Consider the following 13,813-nt stretch of genomic DNA (forward strand, 5'->3'; position numbering starts at 1 on the left):
CGTAGGCAACACATACATGCCTATACTGAATACTGTAAGAATTTGTTTCTAAAAACATGCATTTCTGCTATGCAAATTCACAGGAAAAGCACACACAAAATAGATCTCAAAGAAATAAAGGGACATAACAGAATCCTGGCAAATTAAGTATACCAGTGTTACTTAAACATTAGCACAGACAACAACTCTCAGTAATCTACACAGCCTAGTACATGAGTATAATTTGGCATAAATGGGTATTTATGAGCTAAGTTGAATCGAAATGAAAAAAGAGGACATGAGATGGGCAGAAAAAGAAGCAATTTGACTCTAACATTTGTAATTTAGAGTAATTCCTTGATTCCTAGTCAAAACTGAATTCTGCGGGAACACTTTTGTTCATCTCGCTCTGTGCAAGATGCAACAGTCTCTCCTAAAGTACAGTGCTCTGGCTTCTGTGACTTGTTTTTCTGCAGCTCCCCATCCGCACTGCACAGAACATTATTGCTAGGCACGAAGCTGTGTCTTTAGAAAATGCCAAATAGTACAGAGCAGCGAGCTGTGTTTCCCCAGCAACACAGACGACAGCAAGCACTTCAATGCCGGACTTCGTGCTTTTTGATAGCTTCCCACGTAGCGAAGGACCAATCTCCAGAGATGTTTTAGGTGCCTCAATACTTAAAATGAACTTCCTGTGAGCTTCAGGTCTCATCTTCAAAGATCCTGACAGCATCAGTCCAAGCTTTACAAAAAGATTGCCTGATGGCCCAGAAAAAGGAATGTGGCCAGTGCTGCAGCTCTTCCCACACAATTCTGCACTAGAGGTAAGGATATCACAGGCTTTCCTGCCTTCCACACCAAGTGTAAAGTGCACTCTGGACTACCTTTGCGTGTCTTCTCCAATACAAATATACCACAGTTAACATTAAACACCAACTCTCTCCAACTTCACTCTGGGACGAAGATGAAAACGATCAAACTGCAACAGATGCCATTCCCATTGCCGGGTTCACCCGTGACGTTCTCAGCTATTTTAGTGATGCCGAGGACGGAGTTACTGAAGCACTCAAGCAGTTGAATTACCTTGACCCGACTCCTGCTCTGGTGATTCAATTCCACCACATCGCTCAACAGCAGCAGTCAGACAAGGTGCTGAACACACAAAAATACCAGAAGCCACCGAGATGATGCAGGCAGCGATCCACAGGACTTGGGCATGCATTTGAATTCAGTGTCCAATGACTCAGGACACAGTGGTTTATTTAACACCTGTGCTTACCATTAATTACATTGGTCTCTGCACTGTGATCGATCGCAGTGTTTAACCACTTTCATTTATTTATCATGGTAATAACTGCAGTTATTAGAGCAGTTAGCTACAACTGCTCAGCCAAAGCGCACAGTCACTGATTATTTTCTACTCGTTGTGCAAGACGTGAAAGAAAATCTCTCTTCATCCTTCTCTGCTTGGCTTCTGCCTCTAATACTGCATGCCTTTAATAAAACATCCCATTTCAGGTTCTTACACCATTCAGCCGAAACAGAAACAAAAGAATTTGCATAACAAAAAGAAAAAAAGCAAACAGAATGGGTTTGACAAACCATGAAAAGAGAAATGGTTTTGTGGAGAGCATGGAAGTTTAGCTCTGACTCTCTTCCCACCTTCCTTGGGTCCGGGTGCTGGTGCCATTTAAATCAGCAGGATTCTGCATTGCTTTCGGCACAGTTGGGTCTTTCCTCCTCTGACAGCTTCTGCCTCACCTAATTCCCCGTAGGAGCAAGTCGTGTTGCCACGGCAATGCAATTCACTTTTGACGGCAGACCCTGGGTCAGGGCTTTTTCGGTATTTCCTTTGAGCAGGCAGAGTCAGGAATAGCTCCGTCTCCTTTCCGAGCCCCAAATCCACAGGATTGCGCTAAGAGGGAAGAAGCTGCCATCAGATGGGTCCCTCTGAAGGGCTTCAGAGCACCCTGGTTTCACCCTCATTAAAATTCAACAACTGGCTCTTGAGCATTCCACGAGCCATTCCACCACCTCAGAGATCACAGGGCCCCTACGTTAACACCGTTATTGTTGAAACTTGAAAAGTCTTCTCCAATAACTATTTAAAGCCAAGCTAGTCCCCCTCGGAGCCTACAGCACCCGAAAGCCACCATGCCTGCACACCGCAGGTCTGGAACGTAGCACCTCCCTGGATGTCTGCAAGTGCTGTGTCTGGACTCCTGGTTTCACCTCTGTGCTACAGAAAATACATGATTCTTGGGGAGATACTTTCTCTATTGGGCCAAATGGGAAACAGAATAGGAAAGGAATAACATACCAAGAAATAAGTAGAACATAAGGAAGTAGCAGAAAAGGCAATGCCAAGAAAAATAAAGCAAAACAAAAACCTCCCAAAAACCTGAACAGTCACCCCTTTACCTCTACTATATTGCACAACAGCTCTACCCTTCTTCCCAACATGGAAGGGCCTGTATAGACAATTTTTAGACTACATCAACACAGAACCTGTTGCATCCCATACATCAGTGTTTGAATTCATCTGGTCCTGAAATTAGTCATCTCGAAGGACTCAATAGCCACTTACGGACATCCCCTTATCACCAAAGCAGCCAGCTGTTGGAAAAAAAAAAAAAAAGATTGGAAGTGTACCCAAAATAAATGAGAGCAGGAGGAGCATGTTACTGCTCCCCACACGCCCGAAGGGATCCTGTAGGGAGGCACAGGAATACTTAGCACGTTTGCTCCAAGAAGGGTGGGGTGTGTTCTAAGTCACAACCTACTCAGGACACATTAATTTCAGCTGGGGCAGGGGAAGGGCTGGACCCATCTGCACCCAGAAAAGAACAAAAACCACAAGCAAAATCACTTGGGGAACATTCAGTTTACATAACCTTGACTTTTTAAAAATGTAAACAAGCAATGCAACTTATCAGAGGGAGCTGCCCATCTTGCTTGTTCGTCCTGAACAGGATGTTAATACACATACACAAAAAGTCAGACTTCAGCTTACATCCAGAAAGCCAAAATGTAAAAGCTTGTCTGATTCCTTCCTGCTAATGAATGTAACGAGACAAACAGGAGTTCAGCAAAGCAAAATTTAGCAAATACCGAGTGTCTCACAGTATTACACTGTTAAAAGAATGAATTACAACACTGAGATCCATGTACTGAAATCTTATAATTAAAAGCAATATGTATGTCATACCTTTAGGTGTCTGAAACGAACACGAGGAGCATAGACAGGAGAAAAATCCATGTGTTGCCACACATTACAGCACAAAGCCTGAGCTGATGCTCTCAAGTAAATTTTTTTCATACAGTAATAGAGCAGTAACAGGTCTGGTGAAAAAAAAAACGTTTGGGAATGGAAGGGAAAAAGTATAAAAGGACTGAATAGGAAAGACGCCCTTACACAAGAGCCCAGACAGAAAAATCCAATAGTAAGCCTGTATAGAGTGTCATCTAATCCCATTGCATGCTGTCAGACTGGATCAGTGTCTTGGCCATCACCAATCTATAGAATTTTTTTTAAAATTGTTATTACCGATATTCTCTGCAGAGAATAACTGTATTTCCAAATAACTCCCAACATCGTGGTCACACGATGACTCTAGAGGAGAACTATTCCACCTTTTCTTATCCTGTCTTCAAAGTGCTGCACTCTATTTGTCATACAGAAGAAGGAAAAAAAAACCCCACAAAAACCCAAAACCAAAAAGCAAACAAGCTTAAAGCAAATTTATCCAAGTGTTCCTTGAGATCTCACGGCAATATTGGTTTTACTGGTTCATGCATATTAGTGAGACCATGTTTATGCACATGCTTATCTCTAGGCCATGTAATAAGCTTTATATTTTTTCCTTTTCATCCTTTCCTAGTGGTCCTAAGGTAATGTTTCTCATTACTGAGTTTTGGTAATGTTTTTCCATATTTCTAGGGTTTATTTCTTCGTATAGCATTCAAACGACATGCAGGATTTAAAGCTGATTATTAGTAAAGAAAGCATTTGTCAGAATCAACCCTTCCATCCAGGTCAGGGACTAGTTCCCCCACTGCAGGTCCTCCAGTGGGTTAGCTGTTAGAGCGCAAATTCAAGTCGGATGCTTTTTGTGCACCGTCTTGTCAATTTAACGCCCAGGCTCATTGGGAGGAATGACCTCAGCCTATGCCAAGTGAAACGGTCTGGTTTCGCTCACTTGCTGTGGCAAAGCACAAACCAGAAGACAGCTGGCTTGTGCTGGAGACCCATGGACAGCTCAGCAGCATTCATCTTCGGTCTCCCAAGTTTACTTGCAACCAGATTTATACAGGTGTAAAATAGACAGCACCTCAGCAAGCTGCCCGTGACCCAGATACTTGACTTCATCTCGTTTCTTGTTTCACTCCTCCAGTCTTGTGACACAAGTGTTGCTGCTTTAATTTGGCAGGAACTTTGGCAGTTTAAGTTCTCAGTTACATGGAATTAACCTCCATGTATCTTAAATTTTACCAGTTTTGCACTTTTGCAAACAACTTACTTAGCTCAGCAAAAAGCTGACCTTTACTAACAGCAAGGAAGCGTTATAGTTTTGCATTCCTGTAATAAAATCACACAAGTAAATCAGTATCAGCACCACAGAATATACGAAAGATTTTCTTGGTACACTTGAAGTGGACAGTAAACAGCAATATTTGCTCAACTACACACACATACGCCGACGACGACAGTGTTGGACCCTTCTTATCCGAGATTTCTTGGTTCCTGGCAATGGACACGCTGTTTGTGAGTAGATCTTGGTAATTACAGCTTTAAACACCTTTGAGCCTGGCCTCAGGGAGATGAAATACTGGAAAGCTTTCTCTTCCCATACATTTGACACCTATGTGAACTCTCAGAGACCCAGGCAACCAGCATGCAATGGTACTGACTTCTTTGATCCATAAGGTAGTTTTTATTTAAAGTCTCCATTATGAGACTTTTATGTAAGAAAACCACTGCTGTAACAATTTAGATGACAGATAAATGGCACCTGACAATTCTGTTGGAGGAAGAATTGTAAGAATGCAGTGGTAGGCATGTTTTCATTCCAGATTTGTTCATGCCCTTTAACAAAGGGGTCACCACTGGAACAGCTGAAACAGCTTCTAAATTTCTGGAGAGAAGCCTAGAAACTCATCTGCTTCTAACAAGATAATTAGAGGTTTTCCCCTAATTCGTCTCTAGATCTTACCACAGTACCTACATACTTACAAATTTTTAGAATGAATGTCTACAAAGTAATTTGTTTTGGTCTACATTTGAAAGCCATGTAGGCAAAAAAGATGCACGAATAGCCTTTTGGTCTCAAGTATGTTTCCTGTATTTATGGAGAACACAACAGAGGTGTAGCAAAATTATTGAAGAACTGCTACCTACCTAGCGCTGAATACACTCTAACATGCTGACTGTGGCTAAACTGGCCCAATCCACACTAAATAACATGAGCAACAGCATGGTGAATGACAGCATCGCATTAGAAAAAGGTAGTCGTGTCTCAGGTCTTTACTCGGGATGTATTGAAAGATTTAGTAGGTTGGTGGTGAAATAGCTGGTGAGCTGTATTTGGGTACTTTGGATCTTCCCTGCGACTCTTAAGCAAAGCTATCTTGGAATAAGAAGGAATGTCGTCAACTCTGCAAAAGGATAAAACCCAAAGGGAGCATGAGCAAGGGGACACTGTTCACAACAGACGAGTTACAGGGAAGCTCTAAGAGAACACATGATAGAGTCGAAGTCATTCAATATATCCTTAAGTAGCCTGCAAAATGGAGCAAGCTGTGATGCATCATGGCTTTTGAGGTATTAAAAGCTAGACAGACCTGGAATAGTTCCTAGTAGGCTTAGAAAGGAGCTATACTACACTACTACTGGATGAAACTACACACAGGATGAAAATGCACACAGGAAGAAAGTTACACTACCAAAGCTATCACGACTATATTACTTACTACGACTTAGAAAATATCCTGAAGTCATTTGATGTTGCTAAAAACATCTTGCAGGTCTACCAAGTTTTCATTAATTTCTAGTTTTTCAACATTTCTTGGATAAGAAGACATTTCTGAAGTGTGCTTTAAACTCTCCTAATCATCAGCTAGGTGGTGATGGACAAAGATATTCTTTCTGCGAAGTGAAGGAGAACAACGAAGAACCACAACTTCTGCACGCCACTTCTGTGATTCATGGCTGTCAACTGGGCGTCGTGTTGAACAAAAATATGTAAGAGTTAACCTTCTAGGAATCTTGCATTTAGTCCCAAATTATAGTCCAAGAGGCCTTCTCACAAAAGCAGAAGCGGGTAACACGCATCGGGCTATCAACCACAGGAAGATTTATCTGCTGACTCATCTGTTCAGACAGCAAAACAGATATAGTTGTAAACCCAACTGGGACCTCACTGCCACAACCACTACAATTTAAGCATGTCTCTCCAGACTAGAAAACCGCACACCCGAGTTACTGCCGCAAACAATGAGATGATTCTTACAAGACAAGAGATGGCAGTCGGGGAAGTTGCCTCCGAACGCCTAGCAAATGTACAAGGAGACATCTATGCTGCGTGCAGGAGAAGCTAAAACATTCTGCCCCTCTACCACTCAATGCGATCCTCTCTAACCCAACACAAATGACGACAGTAGCCTTTCATTAGTCATAAAGCGAGAGTTATATTGCAAATTTAGCTACAGTATAAAAACCTTAAGGAAAGAAAACCCAGCAACTATACCAAAGCCCAAAAGGAGTCTACACCCAGCTGCTTTCTTCTAGTACAAAATAATAAAATGCGAACAACCCACGCACAGAGAAACTGAGGCAGCGGCAAATGCAGAGGGATTACTTTGGCCGGTGCCGCAATACTCAAGTATCTGGGCAAACATTTAGACACTTACCTCACGCAGCTGATATTGCCCCACTCATAACTACAACTGGGAAAGTCAACACGCCTTACGTAGAGCACGCAAAGGTAAAGTAATACAGTTGCAAAATGTCCAGATCGTATTTAAATTATTTAGCACCAGACTCGCATCACAGAATTTTTAAGCTTTGCCCCACTTAACCGTAACATACCAACTCCTTTTCTTCTGAGCAAGATACGCATTTTCCAAAATAATTTACAAACACACCATGAGCTTTCCTTCTTCAGTACTCTCCGGCTGAACGGCCTTCTACCCATCATGCTAGGCATCACAGATTAAAACATCAAATACAAATGTTTGTATTAAAAATTATATATTGTGTCAAATAAAACAATAATTCTGTGTACAAATTTATACATGACAAAAATAAAACTCTTTGAATAACACTGTGTAAAAAAAGTGCTTGCTGCTGTTCTGATGTAATAATTCTATAAGCAACAGGCTCACAAAAGGTATTAGTAAACACTTAAATTGCATTGAAGGAATCACGTAAGGCACAGACATCAGTTATTTGAAGGTGAACAGTCCCACAGAGCTTTCAGTACTGCTGACCTTTACATGTTATCCAAAAACTTTGAATGTAGGAAGCCAACCCGTACTTTACGTTAACTTACTGCATCAAGGAAAAGCACAGGGAAAACCTGGAATCACAACCAGGCCCCTGTTCAGCATCTCCAGAAGGCTGGGCTGAAATAATTTTTACGATGACAGAATCAGCGGCTGCTTCTAGAGCAACTTCTTAGCTGTTGCCCCCTCCTTCTCCTCAAGTTTTCTGCTAGATGGTTTTCCTAGGATTTTTATCCAAGTTACAGACAGCATTTAATCCAACAATGAATAATTAATAGGGCTTTCAGTCCTAAACTGGTAACTATTGAAAAGATGCTCACACAGTTAACGTAAAAGAGGTCTGAAACACTAAACAGTCTGAATTATTCTCAGCCTCTTTTTCAAACAACTTATGTGTGATTATTACCAGCGTAGTATAACACTGGAGCACTGGAAGGAAGTGAGAAACAGAAACCAATTTAAATGTTTAGCTCAGCCACAAACAAAATAAAAAAATGCACCCCCCCTTCCAAATTTCTTGTTACAAGTTTTTTTAAATCTTACACAAAGAAAATACTCTTAAAACCAACAGGCACAGAATTTCCAGTCGTATCTTAAGCAATAAGGAGTTTAGCAAGAAAAAAAGCTTAAGTTTATGTATTAGCTATCCTGGCTTCTTGTACTAATCCTTTTACATGTGAGTTTTCAGTTTGACTGCACTATCACATGCAGCACACTGAGAGTGACATTACAGATCTGGTTTCTGATCAGTAAGATTAACGTAGTTACTGACACAGATGATCGAAGAATAACAGAAGCTATACTACACTTAGTCTAAGCTCTTTCACTCTTCAACTGATTCTAGGCACTTTGTTCTCTGAGAAACTTGTTTTAACCACGTCTGAGTTACCTAACTATGATTCGTTCTATTATTAAAAAACAAACTCAAGAGGAACACCAGATATCCGTCTCTCTGCTGGATTTAAAGTCTAACACCAATGTATATGTAAAACAGCTCGAAAGCAGAGAATACCTCTACGGTAGGGACGGTCTGCCTCAGAAGCACTTTCTTAACCACATCATTCTTTACTGAGCATAAGAGAACCTGTACCTGCACTGCTGGGACCACCTGCAGGCATAAGGTCAGGGATGTGAGTATCTGTCAGGACTGTCACTGTGCCCAGCTAACTGCTTCCTTCCACTGCACCAGCAAGTCTACTTTTAAGACTGTGTTGGAAGAATCTTACCAGCATTAGAGATATTAATTCTGGGCCCAGATACCTCAGTATCAGTCATTTTCTGTACAAAGTAGTTATCATAGAATAACTTGAAATGACTACGTTAGAGACTTCTACTTCACAAAGATACTGGCTCCTTTAAGACAAGAACATAAAACTGAATGTAAATAAATAAGCCAGCACACCATTACAGCTATGATTTTTAACAAGCAAGTCAGAAAATTCAAAGCTGTGGTTTCTACAGCATCATTACCTTACACACGCTATGGCAACATAGTAAATGCTATATACAGTAGGAAAATGCTACATATTCATGCACTGTTGCCAAGTTATAGCTGCCATAGGAACCATAATTTGCTTTTTCTGACTTGCTTAGAATCCCACCTACAACACTGCTGATTAACTGATAATTTAGATAAACTTGTACAAGTATTCCACATTACTTCTGCTGGAAAAAATCTACTCAATGAGAACACAAGAACTCTAGCACAGCTCCGTTCAATGACATCTATACACAGCTAAGGCTGCTAGTCATGACATACGCTTCGTAAACTACTTTTCAGCACGACCTCGACAAGCTGCCTCTCGTGATGTGGGTTACTGTCCGGAGAGCAGCAACATCTTCTTGTGCAAACAACGAGGAACAAAATTAATTAAGTTAGGTTGGGTAGAACTTCAGCAATATTTTACACAATTCAGCTTCCAGTACGCATTGACCGAAGACAAACATTCAAAAGTGCAGGGACATAAACCTATCAGCATTTGTAACCGACGACATACAAGCAACATTTGCTGGATCCAGTAAAAAAATGCCAACAAAAGTACAACTGTTACTGTGTCTTAAGTTAAACATCCAAAATTAAGGGAGTATCATTCTAAACAAAAACAATTGGTAAAAGTTATGCATTCCCTCATAAAAGTCCCATCAGGTTTAAAACATGCCGTCAAAATGTTGTCACTAAACCGCTTTGGTTACAAATGGCTGTTCACAGGTTTTGTTTTATTTTGCAGAGGAACTCTCGCTGTTCAAGTGACTGAATCCTTCTTCCTTCTAAATGGTGACTTCAGTCTTTTCCACACACTGCTTTTAGGTTTTGATTTTTTTTCCATTGCCATTACTGCTTCTTTTTCTTTCCTGCGGATTTCTCGCACAAGAGCATGAAATACATCATCAATATAATAACGGTATGCAGCTGAAGTTTCAAAAAAAGGGCAGTTGAATTCTCGTGCTAAAGCAGAGCCTTCTTCTTTGGAGACCTGAAAAAAAAGTTCACACTTGTCAAGAAAGCCAAACTCAGAAAGTTTATTTCTTTACCATTTCTTGTTCTGCTTGCTCTGTAACTCCATGCACCCACTTCCAGAACAACTCATTTCCACTGATCTCTAAACCTTTCTCTACAGCCCCATTTTTCTTTCTCTTTCACTTATCGCTTCTCTAGCAACGCAATCATCTGCGAGAGACTCTCTGGACATTCATGAAACAACAAAGTCCTTCGAAAGAATATTATTTTCTTGGAGCTTAATCTGTAAGTTGCCTAACACGGGCAGTCCTCAGCCCTAACACAAGCATTTGTCAGTTTGGTAAGCTAAGGGTATTTCCTTCTCCTGGTCAAAATCTATTATGTTTGTCAAACTACTTCCCAGAACCAAGCAAAACATTTCAAAAAAACAAAAAAAAAAACCCAAACCCCCAAAACCCCGCAGTCTTGCTGAGGCCACAGAAAAGCAACACCCACTCCTCATCCTATACTTTACACCTCTTAGCATGGGTGTTCTACCACAGCTACCATAATTTCCCTGCTGTAACGCACAGTGAAAATTCATCTAATTTGAGGTGTACAAACAGCACCTCTGGAACTTGTTTTTCCAAAGTATACTTCCTTCGAGTGAAGCTCTGCTTCAAACTTTTTTCCCACAGACGGTAGTTACTGTTTTCTTAAGCTGAAAGTAATTTTCCTTTCTGTTGATTCTTACCCAAGTTCTCCATTATCATGTGTCCATTCTTAGCACACTTGCATCTGCAATTTGTACTGGTATCTGCAAGTGGTTTATGCAATGCTAAATCTCTATTAACAGTATCTCTTTTCAAGAATTAAAAAAAAGGAAAAGCCCAAGAGCAGCTGAAACCCAAAGCAACAACTTGAAGACTTCACTTTTGTGATTGCAATATGCACTGTTATTCAACACATTCTGGGTTGAACAAGTACTTCTCTAATGTTAAACTTACTATATAGTAAACATGCAAAAAAATTAAGAAAGGGAGTATAACCTCCTGTATTACTGCATTTTATAACAGAAATAGCTTATCATTGTGGGCCTCTTTGTGCCATTTACCTGCCGTAGCTGTGTTAGGTCAGATTTATTTCCCACCAGGACCACGGGAGTGTCATCCGTCCGTCGAACACGATAGATTAACTGTTTGAACTCACGCACTTCGTGGAAACTGCGCCGGTCTGTGATTGAGTAACAGATGATAAATCCCTCACCAGCCCTCATGTACTGGTCTCTCATGGCCGTAAACTCTGCCTAGAAACAGACAATTACATTTCAATTGCACAAATACAATGACTTTCTAATTCGCTCAGAATGGGAAACACAACGTACATTCCAAAAACAGCTGCATAGGAACTCTGTAAACAAGCTGGTCATCTATCTTCTCGTCCTGTTACATATAGGACAGGATATTACGTATGTTTGGGATTAATACCAAGTTTCCCTTGCTATAGAAATCATACCAGCATGTCATTTATCAGCCAATATGTATTGCTTGTTGATCATGAACAGCAAGGCGCAACGGAGAAAGCAGTGCATGAAACCAGAGTACCGTCTGAGCTACCTAAACACAGACAGTATGATACAGATCCTGTAAGCGACATGATGCTTAGGAGAAATAAGAGAGCTCAAAAAACAATTTGGAAGAAAAGACAGGCATCCCTTTAAAGGATTTCTTTCTCTACACCTGACCATTACAGACTTCTTAACATCCTCCCAATTCACTTATTATTACTCACATACCTGTCCTGCCGTGTCCAAGATATCCAGGTTGGCAGGTTCATCATCAATGCGTATTCGTATTTTATAAGCATCCTCTGTGAATTCACGGCACATCGGAAAGAGCAAGATTGGAATACAATTGCAATGCTCATTAGTCATCAATTCACAAAGAGAATGTTACACTAGAAGAACCTAATCTGGTAATATTAGTCATTAATTCACAAAGTCATCAATTCACAAAGAGAATGTTACACTAGAAGAACCTAATCTGGTAATATCACTATACTAAATTTTTGTTTAACAACAAATTAAATTTTTAATTGTTCTGGTGTGATTTAGTATCCTCCCAACTGTTTGCTATTCATGCTATTGTACATGCTATTTCTGACAGACACGTGACCACATCCTATAAATTCAATTTTGGACACCTTGATGGAAAGCACAGAGTAAGATCATTACATTTTTCTCAAAGCCAGAAAATACCTGCGATTCAAGAGAAGAACTAGCCGCCACCACCAACTGCCATTTTCTTAAAAGTAAGACAATAAATGCCCTGTCCCTTTAAGTCAGCACTCCCACACTGCAACAGTCTGCTTTCAACAAGAAGCTAACTGCTTTCCCCACTCTTCCTTTGACAGTGTAACTGTTGGTTAAGGTTTCTCTTAGAGATGCTGCAAAAGTTACACAGCAATACAGCAAGTTGTTAAGCACTTTTATCCCTCCCAATTTCTAAAACACAGAGCACAATTTGGCCTGAAGAATTAATACCAGAGAGCTGATCTACAGCATGGAGAGGATTTTTTGAATAGACAACTAATAATCACTTATCAGCAGTTTTTCATCCTTGTCTGCCAACAGACAAACAAATATAGATAGCACATGGCCTGAATATATATGACAGGAAAACCACTGGAGATCTAAAACTCAGGATATGTATCCCAGTCCTCACGGCAGTCTCAGAACTCTTAATACCTTTAAATGAGTAATCTAAAGCACTTGAGTCCTCAATTTACAGCCAAATTTATAGCTTTCTTTGAATTGAGCACTTTAAAGCAATGGACCCCACAACAGCTTAACCTGCTAACAGAGGGAGTGAACAGCAAAGAGAAAACAAACGTTTTCCTTACCAATTGTGGGATCATGATCCTCTGGAAACCGGTGACTGATGAACTGCATGGTCATGGCTGGAAACAAAAATCAGAGACACAATCGCACAAGTCTCGGTAAACATCTGCCGCTTCAGCATTCAGTTCACAACGTGCTCGAGCACATTATTTCCCTAACAGCTAAAACGTAAAAGCATACTCGGTTCAAGGCTCGAAGGAGACGTAGTAAATGAAACAGGTTAAATAACTCAGAAACACTGCGAACTACGCCCCTGTCCTCAACAAAGCACTCCGGTACGAGTTTCAGAAACAAAGCTGGACACAGCCGAAACGCGGAAGACGATGACACACGGGACACCCCCGGGGGCGGGCGGAATCGCGCCCCAAACCGGGCTGTTTTGTTCAAAAAACACGTCCCCTCGCAGCCGCCGAGCGCAGCCCTCCGCCGCTCCGGCCGCCAGCGCTACCTGCGGAGTCCCCCGGGCGGCTCCGCGCAGCTGAGGGGAAAGCGGCGGCCCCGCCCGCGGCAGGAGAGAGGGTCTTCAGGGCCGCCCCGCGCCGTTCCCCCTCCGACAGCAGACCGGCCCCGCGGTCCCGTCCGGAGGAGCCGTACGCACCGCTCTTGCCGACGCCGCCGGCGCCCAGCATCACTAGCTTGTACTCGCGGGACTGCCCCGGAGCGCAGCCGCCGCCGCCGCCCGGGCGGGCTCCAGAATCCATCTCCTCAGCGCCGAAGAAGCCGCCGCCGCCGCCGCTGAAGAGGAGGAAAGAGCGTGAGCACCGGCAGCTCCTCGCCCGGCTCTGCCCCGCCGCCACCCCCTTCCTCCTCACCGTCAGGCTCCTCCACGCCGCATCCGACCGACCGCCGCTCCGGCCCCGCTCCGAGCCGAGGCGGCGACACCAAAATGGCGGCGGATCCTCCACCGCCAGCGAGCGCCCGGCGCCCCGCCCGCCCCCGGCCACGCCCCCAGCCGGCCCGCGCGGCGTGGGCGAGGCCGGGGCCAGCGCAGGCGC

The 13,813-nt window shown here is 42.4% G+C and overlaps 1 protein-coding gene across 1 annotated transcript; it reads right to left on the bottom strand.

Annotated features, from left to right (window-relative positions):
* Positions 1-6,641: 6,641 nt before the first annotated feature.
* On the bottom strand, positions 6,642-13,706 carry RIT1 (Ras like without CAAX 1). The gene is made up of 5 exons (XM_075524872.1): positions 13,417-13,706; positions 12,821-12,877; positions 11,715-11,788; positions 11,034-11,225; positions 6,642-9,956 (listed from the first exon to the last, which is right to left on the bottom strand). The coding sequence occupies exons 1-5, from the start codon at positions 13,517-13,519 to the stop codon at positions 9,726-9,728; spliced, it is 657 nt and encodes a 218-aa protein (XP_075380987.1). The 5' UTR covers positions 13,520-13,706; the 3' UTR covers positions 6,642-9,725.
* Positions 13,707-13,813: the final 107 nt, after the last annotated feature.

The sequence above is a fragment of the Mycteria americana genome, chromosome 25, assembly GCF_035582795.1.
Source record: "Mycteria americana isolate JAX WOST 10 ecotype Jacksonville Zoo and Gardens chromosome 25, USCA_MyAme_1.0, whole genome shotgun sequence".
Lineage (NCBI taxonomy): Eukaryota > Metazoa > Chordata > Aves > Ciconiiformes > Ciconiidae > Mycteria > Mycteria americana.

Bases quoted from the DNA above. Each gene is read 5' to 3' on its own strand.
- RIT1 (XM_075524872.1), bottom strand. From the start codon at position 13,519: ATGGATTCTGGAGCCCGCCCGGGCGGCGGCGGCGGCTGCGCTCCGGGG. The intron at 12,878-13,416 runs GTGCGTACGGCT...TTTTGTTTCCAG, and splicing joins CGGCGGCGTCGGCAAGAGCG to CCATGACCATGCAGTTCATC. The intron at 11,226-11,714 runs GTATGTGAGTAA...GTCTGTTTCTAG, and splicing joins TCTTGGACACGGCAGGACAG to GCAGAGTTTACGGCCATGAG.